Source organism: Berghia stephanieae, chromosome 1 (genome assembly GCF_034508935.2).
Source record: "Berghia stephanieae isolate SIO BIC M18660-M18661 chromosome 1, UCSD_Bste_1.3, whole genome shotgun sequence".
NCBI classification, from domain to species: domain Eukaryota; kingdom Metazoa; phylum Mollusca; class Gastropoda; order Nudibranchia; family Aeolidiidae; genus Berghia; species Berghia stephanieae.
Genome location: NC_088360.1, coordinates 130,859,955 through 130,876,770, shown reverse-complemented (window position 1 = coordinate 130,876,770; position 16,816 = coordinate 130,859,955). Strand labels below are relative to the sequence as shown.

The window sequence follows — 16,816 nt, the reverse complement described above, 5'->3', positions numbered from 1 at the left end:
ATATATAGAGTGTTGGTGGGTACTCGTATATATATATATATATATATATATATATATATATATATATATATATATATATATATATAACCACGATAATGGAGTCAATCTACATCGATGTTTCAGGGCCTTACGTCCATCGTCAGGACTATGTGTAACATGAGTTTGACTTGTTTTTTTTGTTGTTGTTGTTGAAGTGGTTCCTGCTAGATCTAATTAATTACAAACCTACGGACTTTTCATCAAAATAAGTTTATTTGTTATATTTTTTATTTTATAAAAGTGTTATGTAATAACATTTTTAAAGTGATAATTTATTAACCAAACAGTTGATAAAAGAGACGCATGCGCAATGCTATGTTGACGTTCTCTCTGTAAGGGCATGTCTCACACACCCTATTGGTCATTGAATTGGATTCAATAGTCGTGACGTCACTTCCCTCGTTCTGACGCATGGTAACTTAGTAACTGGTTCTAAACTATCGGAACAATGGCGGACGCGCTTATGAAATACTTCTCCGACGAGCATAAAAATGTATCCAGAGGAGAAAAACATTCCAAATCTGATCATGTTTTGACTTTTATACATTCTGATCACATGACATGAGATAAAGTTCTAGCCAGCATGAAGAATAAAAAGTACCGATTTTCTTTGTTTAGAACCAAGCTTCTGGATGCTGGGCGGACATGACATCAGACTGTTGAATCCTATTCAAATCTATTGAAATGATTTATTACCTTTTGTGTGTCTCTTTATTTTCTCATAAACTACGTAATGATCACTAATCCAAACGGAAACCATTATCATCAAAACAATATGGCGATAACACAATTCTGTTAAATACTGTAAATCGCCTTTAGATCTCTATAACTGAACTTTAAAATCATTAGGTACATCTTTTATCGTGAATTATCAACCAAATGAAAGCGCCGTTTCGTTTATTCTCCAAAAATAGGAATTATTTATTAAACAAACTTTGCGATTTTCTTGTTTGACGAACTAAAACATTTGTAAACAAACCCAGTGATGGCCAGACACCTCGAGTGAAGGTTTTAGCATCAGTGTGGAATAAATGGCTTGGGGAGACCGTTATCATCTCAAATTTATTGAGACAAAATTAATAAATAAGTGAATAAATGAAATAATGGATTTTAGTATTCATTCTTTTGAGCAAAACAAACAAAAACAAAACAAAATTCCCTTTATTCATTCCCATGGGGAAATTTGTCTTTAGGGTCTATTCCAAGGGAATAACCCAGGCGTCAGCCGCAGCGCCGCAAAGTGAGCTAGGGCGAGGGGACTTGCTCAAGGCCACACAGCGCGGCGGGTGATCGAATTCGGTTCGTTTCGGGTACAAAGCAAAGGCCGCACCGCTGAGCCGTACTGTCCCAGTTGGTTGTACTAACCTGATAATACGAAAACAGTGGCGCTTGAATCTCGAAGAAATAAATAGCAATAGAAAACTGAATGGAAACTTTAATTTAATATAAACAAATACAGATTCAGATAATGTGGACGTTTCGGGTTTCCCCTTTATCAACAAAACACGATGAATGAAACGCTAAAAACGAATAAGAGATATTATGATAACGGCGTTGTTATGGTGAATCCTTTCAAACGTTGAACTCATATCTCTATCAAATTAAAAAGTTAAGGAGCAGGCACCGGTGTAAGATAAAGAACTGAACAAGTGTGTATAAAAGGTGCCAGACAAAGCAAGAAAGAAAAATACAAGGAAAAAAAAAACATCCCAAAAAATCAGTCTATCTCGACTGAGGATCGAACCTCAGACCTTCTGATTACCGGTCAGACGTGCTACCATTGGTTTCACTTATCAAGTTTATTAATTTTTCCTTTCAGGCTTTCACCAATAAATGTTCAAATTTGATGACAACATACATGAAAGTGAAAACGTGTTTACATTACCGTAAAAAGTAAAAAAAAATGTGAATGAATAATGTATCAGGGTAAAATAAAGAACAAAATACCAAACAGGGAACGTTTCGGGCTCAAAACCTTTCTTCAGCCAACAACAAAAACAACAACACAAACCCCAATAAAAACAAAAATACATTAGATACTATAAAACCAGATCGACGCCAAAATATTCTATACGTCCTCTCTTCATAGAAAGTGTGCACTTGGCTAAGAAGTTCACAACATTGCCATCCGGAAGTATAACGGACCAACACACAAAACTACGTGTTACCTTGATCGTTTATAGATAGAATGCGCTTGGCCAAGGAGTTCACAACATTGCCATCCGGAAGTATAACAAACCAACACAAAAACTCTGTGTAACCATGAACTTTTATAGTCTGGTTAATACAGTTTAGTGAGAACAACTCACAAACGCGGATGGCAAAAACCATAACAAAGGCCTGAGTGACGTCATCTGCATACTATCTATAGTCTGGTTAATACAGTTTTGTGAGAATTACTCATCAACGCGGATGACAAAAAAAAAAAAAAAAAAAAATAAAAAAAAAAACAAAGAAAAAAACACAAAGATCCGAGTGACGCCAACTTCGTTCTATCTATAATAAAACCATTTACCGTACTGTCTGAATTCAAATGTGGATGATTATCTTACATAATACATTAAGTGATATCATAAGTGATTGCCCTCAGGACATCTACCTGGCACACTTTGATCATTTTTTTCATGGCCAGCCAGAGATTCAGGTAGTAGACAGCGGCGGAAATGCACTCTGCAAGTATTCATAATCTCCATTTAGATAGAATCTTTGTTAAACTGCTCGCTCCTACAAATTCTGAAAAATCACTTAATTCAAATTTTGGAGCAGAAAACTAGTCCTTAATTAAAATAGCGATCCATTAAAATGACCGTCATCTTGTCAAAAACTCTCAATCCTGGGACTTCCGTTGTCAAAGGCTTTCAAGCCTGGGATGTCACTTTGAAATCCCAGGTATGAGAGTTTTGTGACGTGATGAGGGTCATTTTAATGGATAAATATTTGCAAGACCAGTTTTTTTGCCAACATTAAAAAAAAAAAATATCTTAAAACGTTTCTTTTTAATATGTAACACTGTAGAATTCTATTGCATTGTTTCATATTGCATGTTTGAGTGGCTGTGTGTTTGAGTGAAAGTAGCCACGTTACTGTTAAGCGCTTTGAGCTTGTTGATATTATATACTGGGTAAGGCGCTATGCTATAATATAAAACCATATATTATTATTATTAAAATGCGTGTTTTTTCGAGTACAGTTGCCCGTTGCCATAGATGGCATCTCACCATAACAGCAGGCCTAACATTAAACACAACACAGCCACACGCTAACAAAACACACTTTTTGGATTTTGGACAGAAATATTTGACTTCAAATATTATTATTTAAAGTCGATTGGGATGACCCCGAAAAAAAATCTCAATCCCAAGACTTCCTAGAAGTCCCAGGTTCGATATTTTATATTTGACAAGTAGCGAGTTAGTGGTAGTCCTTCAGAGCCATGAGGCCCATCGAACCGGAGTTTATCCCGGTTTCCTTAGCGTTAAACGGACAATAGCAATTTCTTGCTACCCTTTGGATAGGAGGCTAGTCTATCGCAAAGTACTTTCCGCCAGATCTTTCAGGCCCAGCTACCCAATCACTGCTGGGTGGACAGGGGGGTCAGAAAAAAAAACTCGACTGCACCCGGGATCATTCTCGGTCCCTTTGCTTATTTAGTGAGTGCTCTACCAACTGAACTAACGGGACCCACTTGTAGGTTATCTTACCCTCAATCAATCGATATTTGAGGTAAAAAGTTTTCTATCCAAAATGAAATAAAAGCGTTTTGTCATTGTCATTTTACGACAGAATAGAATACTGAATGATCTCCACCATCTCCAATAATTTTTAATTGTCTTTTCCAGGGACAACAGTTATCGGCGGATCAAATAGAAGGTAAGTGCGCCATCTCCAAATAACTGCCTGTCATCGAGTGCTAGCACTTGGACGATACTGCGATGTTATCATGGTAATGGATGGAAGCTGATGTATGATTTATATCTCAACAACCATTCCATTCCACCCAGTCATGGATACAGACCAACGTGTCTATATTAGCAGGTCTGATAATATACTATGTGGCTAAAATGTGGACTTCTGGTATGACACTCGCTTTCAGATCGGGAGGTCCTGGGTTTGAGCCTCACTCGGCGCTTAGTTGACTCCTTGGAAAAGGCTCTTTACTCGCATTCTCTCAATGTACTCAGGTGTACTCAGGTGTAAAATGAGTACCTGCAGCGTTGTCTCTGTCCGAAAAAAAAATGTAATATCGCCTAATAGGTGTCATGTCTCGTCCTACATGTTAAGTGTTGCTGTTGGCCAGAGTCCCCTTGTAAAGCGCTTTGAACACGTTTAGTGGATATTGCGCTATATAAAAGCTCAATCTTTAATTTATTATTTTTTTGATAACTGAACACAATAATAATGGGCTTATTTCAACGCTGTTGTAATGGACAATATCATGATTTGGTTTAAGAGTGTTTCCATTACAACACTTGTCTATGAAACAGTTATTAATATGGCGGAGGAAGACTTTCGAAGCTGGGTTGACGAAATGAATTAGGAGGTCGTCTTACCATACGCTACTACTGCTGTACTACCATTACAACAATGAGCCCATAATCATCATATTGATTATCAGACCTGTAAATATGTACACGTTGATCCATTTTCCTGCCAACCATTGTTTTATTTATTCATCTTAACTACGCCACTACCACATTATCTCATTCATCTGTAGTGTTTCATTCATCCTGTTTTGTTGATAAAGGGGAAACCCGAAACGTTCATTTTATCTGTTTTTGTAATTAAATTGAAGCTCACATTCAATTTCACATTATTATTAATTTCTTCGAGATTCGAGCAGCAACATTTATATTTCTGACGTAGGAAATCAATACGCCAGTCTTCCAATTCCCCTTTTGTCTCGACCTGTCCGCTGTCTTTGAACTTGGAGAAGACAGTTAATATTTGCATTACCGGTTATGTTGTTGTTTTGTTTTTGTTTTGTTTTTTGGTTGTTTTTTTTTTTCAATAGTTAATAATTGTCTGTATTTGTATCGCTGATTTCCATACACCAAAGGGGTTTCAATTGCTCAGTTGGAAAAGCTCTCGCCTAACAAGCAAAGAGATATGGTTTAGATCTGATAATTGGACTTGAATAGGACATTACAATAGATCAGATTTACTTAAATTTGTGATTTTTTTAACCAGAAAGACTTTGAAACAATAGATTGAAACCAAAACCAAATTTGAGTCAGGCAGGTGATCTGACACAAAGCTTAATTGAGAAAGATACATAATATAAATTGATGGTTTCTTGTTGTCTAGATCAATGGCGGTTTAGACTAAACTGCCGTACTCTGGAAAAACCCCATTTTTTAAAATTTAGCCAGAAAACTCGTCCTTCAAATATCGATCGATTTAAATGACCCTCATCTTAGCAAAAAAACAAACTGTCTAACCTTGGACTTCGCTCGCGATGTGGCTATGAAACAGTTCTAAGGGCGGAGGAGGACTTTCGAATATGGTTTGACGAAATGAATTAGGAGGTCGTGTAACGATACGCTACTACTATTACAACAATGAGCCCTTAATCATATTGATTATCAGACCTGTAAATATGTACACGTTGATCTATTCCGTATTTCTGACGTAGGAAATCAATACGCCAGTCTTCCAATTCCCCTTTTGTCTCGACCTGTCCGCTGTCTTTGAACTTGGAGAAGACAATTGATATTTGCATGACCGGTTATATTGTTTTGGTTTTGTTTGTTTGTTTTTTTTTGTTTTTTTTGTTTGTTTGTTTGTTTTTTCAATTATTAATAATTGTCTGTATTTGTATCGCTGATTTCCGTACACCAAAGGGGTTTCAATTGCTCAGTTGGAAAAGCTCTCGCCTAACAAGCAAAGAAGGATGGTTTGGATCTGATTATTGATCTTAAATAGGACATTAAAATGGATCAGATTTAGATACCTAATTTGTGAGGGTTGTTTTTACATTAAAAGAAAGACTTTGAAAAAATTAGATTGAAACCAACGCCTAGTTTGCACCAGGCAGGTGCTCTGACACAAAGCTTAATTGAGGAAGATAATGACATTTAAATTGATCATTTGTCGTGATCAATTGCTGTTTACACTAAATTATGTGATCACCTCTGAACTTGAGTATTTTAGAAATGTGTCGGGACTTCTCTATTAAACATTAATGAGATTTAATTTATAAGACTGTGAGTAAAAACTCACTCGTTATTGTAACTGGTTCTCTAAAACAGTTTCTATCTTACACAATACTCAAATTTAAACTTTGAAAAGTTTCAGGCCGGATACTTTATCCAAAGTTGGGTATTTTTTCGTTTTGTTAATTTGTTTTGGGAGGGGGGGGGGTGCTAAAGCGAAAAAAAATGGATTTTATGAGTTTATGAGAGTATCTCAGTGTAAGTAACTTTTCCCCAGCTAACATGTTGAGTTGACACTAAATTGCAACATTTAAGGACTTACCAAACGCATCGCAGCCTCTATTTATTATTGTTAAGCTATTTACTTTCCCATATTTCTGTAATTGTCAAGACGTTTCTTGAACTGAACTTTTCCGTAAAGAATATAAATCATGGATTGATTTAAATGTCCCATCAGGTTTGGTAACCACGTCATACACCCATCCTTCAAACACCCGTCCTTCAGCCAGGCGACCAAACTAATCCTGTGACATCGAAAGATTAATGAGAGATAAGCTCCTCACAGGGTGTCCTCAGCAGACACCAATGATCCTCGGCACACAGATAGACTCGTATAATACTACACTGTCGTATTCTATAAAACCCATATTTAAAATTTGGCCAGAAAACTCGTCCTTCAAATATCGATCGATTTAAATGACCCTTGTCTTTGCCAAAACTTTTAAACCTGGAACTTCAAGGAATACGTCACGGTTGTCCCAGGTTTGAGAGTTTTTGATAAGATGAGGGTCATCAGATTGTAATCGATCGATATTTATTTGAAACACGAGTTTTCAGGCCACAATTTTAAATACGTGGCTAAATTAAATTATGTCTTGGTCAAATCGACCATGGCAACATGTCAGAACGGTAATCATTGGCCTCGGTAAGAGAATGTGAGTAAAGAGCATTTTCCAAGGACTCAACTATGTGCCGCTCGGGACGGGACCAAGGACCTTCCGAACCGAAGGTGAGTGTCATACCTCTAGACCACATAGCCACACATTCAGACATCGTCGTGTTGTCTCGGACTTCGATGGTTCAACAATGGTGATCTTCTCTGTTTTCAGGCGTTGACATTTTCTTTTCATTTCGGCTCATTTTTGTTTTGTTTTGTTTCCTTTGCCAAACAGAGACGGGGTCAGTTTTAAAAAAAAAAACATTCTAGAAATGTTTCACTTTTTTAGAAAATAGTTTCTTTTTCTTTTTCTTTTTTAAATGGCCGCCTAGACTAAGGCACGCCATGCACCTACCCCATTGATGACAATAATATAAAATACTATTGATGGTATCGACAGTCAGAACTTGTGAGTTTTTGAATGGACGAGTCGATATCTTTTTCAGGGTTGGAAAACATGAACAGAACTGATTTCCTGTCGCGTTCATACCCTCATATATTCATACATTCATACATTCATACGTTCATGCATTCATACAGTCATAAATTCATACATTCATACTTTCATACATGGGGTTATTGACAAGACAAAATATATTTTCTTAAAAAATAGAAACTTTTCTTGAATTATATCAATGTCACCAAAATTAAATCCAAATATACGCGAGGGTCGGTTGGACGGGAGGGATAAGCATGGAGGGGGGGGGGGGAGAGACGTCAATATCCATGACTACGACTTTGTTTGCTGTCGGAACATGACTTTTCTGGACCGGAAGTGTTTTAACTCGAGGACTACTTGTCCGGCCATCTTGATCCGGGTATTATCCGGTAGAAGGTTCCTCCGTGGCGGGGATTGTGACGTCTTTTCGTGCCAGAGTAATGGATGTCAACACAGGGGTTCCTAGTCGGAGGTTTGCCTGGGACCGTGATAGAACGCACGCCAAGCAAACTGGCTCCATTTATAAGGCTGTGTTCTGTCATTGATGTCTTCAAATGTTGTAGTTGAGTGTTTCTATGGATTATTTCGTGTCGCGGATGTAGCTCATGGGTAAGTTTATTAAGATTCGTATGTAGTGAAATATAACGCTTGATAACCTGACGTCACAAATTCTTTTTTTTTCTTGATATCATTACGCGTTACTATTTATAAGAATGATAATAATGATAATAATAATAATAATAATAATAATAATAATAATAATAATAATAATAATAATAATAATAATAATAATGATAATAATGATTATAATAAAAATAATAATAATAATAATAATAATAATAATAATAATAAATTAATAATAATAATAATAATATTAATAATTTAAAAATAATAATAATAATGATGATGATAATAATAATAATAATAATAATAATAATAATATAATAATAATAATAATAATAATAATAATAATAATAATAATAATAATAATAATAATAATGCACATTTAGTATAGCGCTTTCTTTGCAATTTTATCTCAAAGTGCTTAACAAATAACCACACACTAACTTCATCCGAGTTTCAGAACTTTTGATAGAAATCAAGTTTTGTTTCCCAGCATTTAAATCAAGCCGACATAATACCGTTTTGAGGTGTCGGGTCACAATTCTAAAATACACGCCATAAAGAGTCTTAAAGACTCTTGGTTTGGGATATTTGCTGCCGACATAATACCGTTTTGAGGCGAGCGGTCACAAATCTAGAGTACACGGCTAACAAAGTCTTAAAGACTCTTGGTTTGTGATATTTAATTGTATAAGGTGATATGCCAAAAACTATTAAAAATATCATATTAGGAAAATAGGACCAATGTAAGTGTTCTGGACGAAGTAAAAGAACTGGCAGGAATGCAAGAACCACTACTTGTCTTGGTTTGGCCACCTCGTAAGACACGAAAGCTTATGCAAGACAATATTGCAGGGCACAGTAGAAGGCTGCCGAAGAAGAAGACAGAGGAAAGTGTGGCAGGATAACATTAAAGATTGGACAGGATTGACGTGGAACAATCTAATGAGGAAGGCCCAAGACCGTGATGAGTGGCGTCGAATCGTGAAGTCTGCATCCCGAGAGTTCCCCCCGACGATAACCGGTCATGGGCGATAGAGTGAGAGTGAGTGAATATGCCGCAATTTGCAGGTCTGCTATCCAAATAATATGATAAAGCGATACAAAGCTGCCAGAAATGTGGACTGTAAAAAGTAATAACCAAAAATAAATATAACAGCTTTATAAAAAGTAAAAAGAACATAATTCTAAACAAGGAACGTTTTGGGCTCAAAACCCTTCTTCAGCCAGCAACAATGACAAGAAAACACAAATGCATTACTTAAAAACCAAATTATAGACTGTAGAGAAATATTTGTCACGTTATTACTGTTAGTAATACGATCTGGATACGCAGGACATACATTTATGGGACAATGTAGCAATGACTATGAAAAATGTTTTTTTCTCTTTTTGAGGAAAATTTTGTCTGAAATCCAAGCCCTATCTCCACTGAGTAAAAATGTTTTTGAATTTTGAAAATCCATTCATAAATAAATAAGTTATACAGTTTTAAAGGTGTCATTTATTTGGATGACCCGCAAAGAGGAAAAAAACGCGAAAATATGAGACGCTTTTTCGGCATTTTTTTCTCGACCTTTCGTTGTATCTTGCGTAATAAGTGGATGAAAAGATTGAAACTTGAAGAGCAAATTAGGATAGTGTTTTGTAAAATACGGGAAAAGTACTCGTCATATTCATATGAAATTTTACAACCAAAAAGAAGAAATGTTCATGTATTACCTTGTCAGCGACAAAACCTCCACGCCCAGTAGTATTAGAAATATTTTACTCCAAAGAGTAAAAATCTATTTTTAACGGTCTTCTGGTAATTGCACGAGTTTTGTCGCTTGACATAATCTAAAATGACCTGTTTTCTAACTGTGTGCCAACTTTCAGTCATATTCATCGATAAACAGCGTCGTGATTACTTTTTTAAAATAGCATATACGAAACGGCTTCGTCCCATATTTTGACGCGAATTCGGGCACTTCGTGAGCGAAAAAGAGGCCCAAAGATTTGTGCGGGATAGTCATTGCTAGACAATGGGACAGCGTGGCTCAGCGGTACCGAAAGGTACCGAGTTCGACTCCCCGTCGCACTGTGTTGCCTTGATTGAGCAAGTCACACACAACCTTTGCTCACTTTGCGGCGCTGCACTGCGGCCAACGCCTGGGTTATTCCAGTCTTACCTTGGAATAGATCCTAAAGAAAATTTGCCCCTTAAGGATGAATAAAGGGAATGTCGGTATTTTATTATATCATTTTATCCCCACCCCCTCCCCACCCTCACGGACAAATAAAGCCTATTGTTCCCATATTCTATCTATGCTTATTCTCTCTCTCTTTCTCTCTCTCTCTCTCTCTCTCTCTCTCTCTCTCTCTCTCTCTCTCTCTCTCTATCTATCTATCTATCTATCTCTCTCCCTGTTCATCATTTTGTCACACTATAATAGCAACGTTCGCACCCAGACACAAGACGGACTCAAAATTGAAAATTAATAATAAATTAAATGCAGTTCAATGAAAAAGCAATTGATTTTTTAATAAATCAGAGTCCCTATAAAAACGGTTGGATAGCACACCGAGTATATCGACATTGACATGTGTATGCTATATAGATTTAGGGGTCATTTCCCAGGTTTTTTTCACTATTCCAGCGCCTGCATAATCATGATGATGATGATGATAATAATAATAATAATAAAACCTGGAACCTCGTGCTTTCCCGAGTTTGGGAGGTTTGTTGTTTTTTTTTTTTTTTGGTTTTTTTTTTTTTTGCCTGGATGAGGGCCATTTTAATCGATCGATATTTGAAGGATGATTTTTCTGGACAAATTTTTAAACATGAGTCTTTCCAGAGTGCGGAAGTTTTAACTGGTTAATACGGCCATACACGTAATTGCTCTCGTCATTAGTGGCTGAAGTAATGACACGGGATGTCTAGGTCGTGGGACAGATCAAATATGTGGTAACTCAAAAGTTCAAAGGGTTATGGTTTAAATCCCACGAGGAAACACCATCTGGCTCCCATTCCGTGAGGTGTGTGGTAGCTCTTACTGTCAATGATGGCATCCCACATGCAAGAAACGGAAACAAAGAATCCCGAAACTGCGAGGATCTGTTATTGTTATCGCCAGCTCTCTCTCTCTCTCTCTCTCTCTCTCTCTCTCTCTCTCTCTCTCTCTCTCTCTCCCTCTCTCCCTTTAATGTTTGTGTAAATGATAATGAGCGACTGGGTCATGGGAGAGTTCATGAAATTCCAAGTCCAATTGTCCCCGAATCCCAGAGTCAAGGTTTCCAATCTCGTAATAAACGATTCAGAACCGAGTAGCGACAAAGAAAACAATCGTAAAATCGTGACAATCGCTCGCAAATAGTCTAGTTCACAAGTCATGAATTTAACAATAACCCCCCCCCCCCCCCCCCCCCCCATTCCAAAAAATAGCGTACGCCACATTTATTTATTCATTCAAAGTTGAACATCTCTAGATTAAATATCTAAATAGTGCTGCCATGAGCATATTGAGCATTTTGAGAAATTACGTCACAAAGGTAAAAAAAGGTTATTTTTTAAATCCCCCAAAACCATTTTATATTATACAGGTTAAAAGATTTACTCAAATTAAATGCAAAAATTCTTCTATTCTTAAAAACACGATCGAAGCTAATATTATCAAGAGTTCTTGCCCCTGTATTTTTGACCCTGACATTTTGAATTGGGATCTCGGAAAACGCCCACCTGTGTCATTATTTTGAGTTTAAATCAAAGTCACAATACGCTTCAACAGTCGTAACGTCATTTCCCTCGTAATGACGCATGGTAACTTAGTAACTGGCTCTAAACTATCGGAACAATGGCAGACGCCCTTATGAAATATTTCTCCGACGGGCATAAAAGCGTATCCAGAGGGGAAAAAAACCATTATAAATCGTATCATGTTTTGACTTTTACACATTCTGATCACAAGACATATGAAAAGTTCTAGCCAGCATGAAGAATAAAAAGTACCGATTTTCTTTGTTTAGAACCACGATGGCCGCCGTTGCTGGGCGACGTGACATTAGACTATTGAATCCAATTGGGATCTCGGAAAACGGCCACCCGTGTCATTATATTTTGACTTTAAATCAAGGTCACAATAGTTGGTCAGGGTCACTGTTGGTTTACTTACGTGTTGTGATTTTCATGGAGACTAGAAATTATATATACAAGTGTGATAGGGCCACGTTCATTGTCTTCAATACGCTTCAACAGTCGTAACGGCACTTCCTTCGTAATGACGCATGGTAACTTAGTAACTGGCTCTAAACTAACCGAACGATAGCGGCCGCCCTTATGAAATATTTCTCCGACGAACATTAAAGCGTATCCAGAGGAAAAAAAACACATTATAAATCTGATCATGTTTTGACTTTTACACATTCTAATCACAAGACAAATGAAAAGATCTAGCCAGCATGAAGAATAAATTGTACCGATTTTCTTTGTTTAGAACCACGATGGCCGCCGTTGCTAGGCTGACGCGACATCAGACTATTGAATCCAATTATTAAAAAATATAGAGATACAATAATGAATGATATCAACTTTCTGGTCTGTATCTTGGCTAAAAGTTTGAGAATCTCACTCTTCACTACAGCATCAAGCCTGTTATACATTTATTTATTTACTATTCCTTGTAATTTTAACATCTCAATAAATAGTGATAATAATTATTCCTAGTCCAAGTCATCCTCACATTACACCGTTTTGAGACGATGGGTGACAAATTCAAATATCGATCGATGAAAATGACCCTCATCTTGCTAAAATCCCTCAAACCTCCTTTAACCCTTTCCATACCAACCATAGGAAAATCGTCACTTTCGTTACGATTCACCCAACAATGTTTTCATTCTGATTTCTTTTCTTACCTCACATCATTTAACTCTCTCCTTACCAGCTATTTTCAGAATTTTACCCAAAACTTCATACTCACCCAACACAAAAATATATTTTTCAAACAGATTAGCAATGAGTATATTCTATATTTTGTTCAGAAAAATGAGCTCTGCAACACAGTCTCGAGTTTTTATGGCTATAACTATAACAAACTGCAATCAGAATAAGAAAATTGTTGGCTGCATCGTAACGAATGTGACGATTTTCCTATGGGTGGTAAGGAAAGGGTTAAAGAGAATATGTTGATATAGCAATAAAAACTTGACATTGTGTTGTAGAGCTTATTTTGCTGAAGAATATTATAGATAGAGTGTGCTTTTTGCTTTTCTGTTTGAAAAAAAATAAATCTATTTTTGTTTAGGGTGGGTGTAAAATTGTGGGTAAAATTCTGAAAATGTATGGTGAGGAGAAAGAGTTAAATACATGTTCTCTTTCCAGAGTACAGAATTATGGCCCACTTTTGCAATTTGTGGAAGTAGCGGATGGTAATTGCGGAAGGTACTTTCTTCTATTTGTCCGTGTGTGTGTGTGTGTGTGTGTGTGTGTGTATGTGTGTGTGTGTTAGGTTTACTGGCAGGGTTCGTTTACACTGGTCGTGATGGTGTGATGGGGTTTTCAAGAAAAACCAATTGATTTCCAATGTCTATTTGGAACAGGATATCTAGAGAGAGAGAGAGAGAGAGAGAGAGAGAGAGAGAGAGAGAGAGAGAATAGAAAAAACTAGGTCAATTGTGTAGGGACAGGGTGAGAGGCGGGGAAGTGTGGATGATGGCGTTCCGTGCTAGTCAGGTCCACAGTTCAACAACAACAAATAGTCGTGATGAATACGACCAGGGTTACTGTGTTGTTGACATTGCGGTTTGAATTCCCTCACGTGTCTTGTACCGGGAAATGGGCTCGCGGTAAGTTGGTTGATGATCGATAATTGTCTTGAACAGTCACTGCACTGACTACTGACCCATCAACAGGTTGAACGTGGGTTGCTTATCACTGTCCTGCTGACCCATCAACAGGTTGAACGTGGGTTGCTTTTCACTGTCCTGATTGCTGGCCCATCAACAGGTTGATTTTGGTTGCTTATGACTGACTGCTGACCCATCAACAGGTTGAACGTGGGTTTCTTATCACTGACTGCTGACCCATCAACAGGTTGAACGTGGGTTGCTTATCACTGACTGCTGATCCATCAACAGGTTGAATTTGGGTTGCTTATCACTGACTGCTGACCCATCAACAGGTTGAATGCGGGTTGCTTATCACTGACTACTGACCCATCAACAGGTTGAACGTGGGTTGCTTATCACTGTCCTGTTGATCCCTCAACAGGTTGAACGTAGGTTGCTTATCACTGACTTCTGACCCATCAACAGATCGAACTTGGGTTGCTTATCACTGCCTGCTGACCCATCAACAGGTTGAACGTGGGTTTCTTATCACTGACTGCTGACCCATCAACAGGTTGAACGTGGGTTGCTTATCACTGACTGCTGACCCATCAACAGGTTGAATTTGGGTTGCTTATCACTAACTGCTGACCCATCAACAGGTTGAACGTGGGTTGCTTATCACTGTCCTGCTGATCCCTCAACAGGTTGAACGTAGGTTGCTTATCACTGACTTCTGACCCATCAACAGATCGAACTTGGGTTGCTTATCACTGTCCTGCTGATCCCTCAACATGTTGAACGTAGGTTGCTTATCACTGACTTCTGACCCATCAACAGATCGAACTTGGGTTGCTTATCACTGACTGCTGACCCATCAACAGGTTGAATGCGGGTTGCTTATCACTGACTACTGACCCATCAACAGGTTGAACGTGGGTTGCTTATCACTGTCCTGTTGATCCCTCAACAGGTTGAACGTAGGTTGCTTATCACTGACTTCTGACCCATCAACAGATCGAACTTGGGTTGCTTATCACTGCCTGCTGACCCATCAACAGGTTGAACGTGGGTTTCTTATCACTGACTGCTGACCCATCAACAGGTTGAACGTGGGTTGCTTATCACTGACTGCTGACCCATCAACAGGTTGAATTTGGGTTGCTTATCACTAACTGCTGACCCATCAACAGGTTGAACGCGGGTTGCTTATCACTGACTGCTGACCCATCAACAGGTTGAACGTGGGTTGCTTATCACTGTCCTGCTGATCCCTCAACAGGTTGAACGTAGGTTGCTTATCACTGACTTCTGACCCATCAACAGATCGAACTTGGGTTGCTTATCACTGTCCTGCTGATCCCTCAACATGTTGAACGTAGGTTGCTTATCACTGACTGCTGACCCATCAACAGGTTGAATGCGGGTTGCTTATCACTGACTACTGACCCATCAACAGGTTGAACGTGGGTTGCTTATCACAACCAATACTCATATTGTAGAACCAAGAAGTAGAGGTATCTAAATGAGTTAATAGGATGGAGAGAAAGATAAAGGGAGTAAATGTGACTCATATATTAAGGGAACAACACAAAACAAACGACGTTTTGGCCGTTTGTTCCCTTATATATGAGTCACATTTGTGACTCATCGTCTCAAAACGGTATTATGTCGGAACGAACCAGATTCTTAAAAGCCGAATTTAATGTTAAACTGGTCAAAAATATAAATTGTTGGCATTCGCACCCTAATATATATATATATATATATATATTATATATATATATATATATATATATATATATATATGGTTGCCATTCTCCTCAATAAATCATATAAACTCAACTTAAGTCTGAATTTTCTGGCTATAAATTCATTTTTCAACATATTAACCAACCCGACTTAATACCGTTTTGAGGCGAAGGGTCACATTTACTCAGTTTATCGTTCTCTCCATCATTTGGCAGACCATAACCTTTCTCCGTTGATTGTATTTTTTTAATGAAAAATCTTGAACTTTTTAATAGAGTAATGTCCACTAAACATGCTCAAAGAGCTTTGCAGTCTTTGCAGGGAGTCCCTGGCCATCAAGAACAATGCTTAGAATGTCGGACAAAACTTGACGCCTGTAGGCGAGACTACATTTTCTTCTCCCGACAGAGACAACGTTATTAGCGGCTAGGTACTCATTTTACACCTGAGTACGGTGAGAGAATGTGAGTAAAAAGCCTTTTTCAAGGACTCAACTATGCGCCGATCCGAGTGCGACTCGAACCCAGGACTTTGCATTAATAATAATTATAATAATAAGAATTAATAATAATAATAATAATAATAATAATAATAATAATAATAATAATAATAATAATAATAATAATAATAATAATAATAATAATAATAATAATAATAACAAGCTATTGAGTGAGTATAGACGATTCAGAAGACAATGGAAAAGAAATATTTTTGCTATGGTGGTCTGAGCCGAGGACCGAACTGTTCCGGTACCCCCCCCCCCCCCACCCCCTCATGGCAACCAGCCGGATGCTTTGAACAATCCGTTCTATCATCGTCATTCCCGCAACTTCTTGAGGTCATGGTATCAACACACAAGACAAAGAACCTTTATTGGCAAGCTAGCGGTTTAAGGAATGGGGAGAACAATTGGGACATTGATTAAGCTCCGATATTAGATGAAAATTTATTATTTACAAAAAATAGGGTTGGGGTTCAGAATTGGTCCGTACATCCCATAGAATATTTTTTTCCCAACGAGTACAGGAATACTGGCAAATCTAAAAAATATAAAACTAATTCTTA

General features: G+C 37.6%; 1 protein-coding gene across 1 annotated transcript in view; it reads left to right on the top strand.

Moving 5' to 3' along the window:
- LOC144963182 (uncharacterized) overlaps nt 1–16,816 on the top strand; it is a 103,067-nt gene that overhangs the window by 47,415 nt on the left and 38,836 nt on the right. Inside the window, exon 3 of the mRNA XM_078896906.1 lies at nt 3,879–3,909. Within this exon, the coding sequence (XP_078753032.1) occupies nt 3,879–3,909 (31 nt within the window). The remainder of the gene's footprint in view (nt 1–3,878; nt 3,910–16,816) is intronic.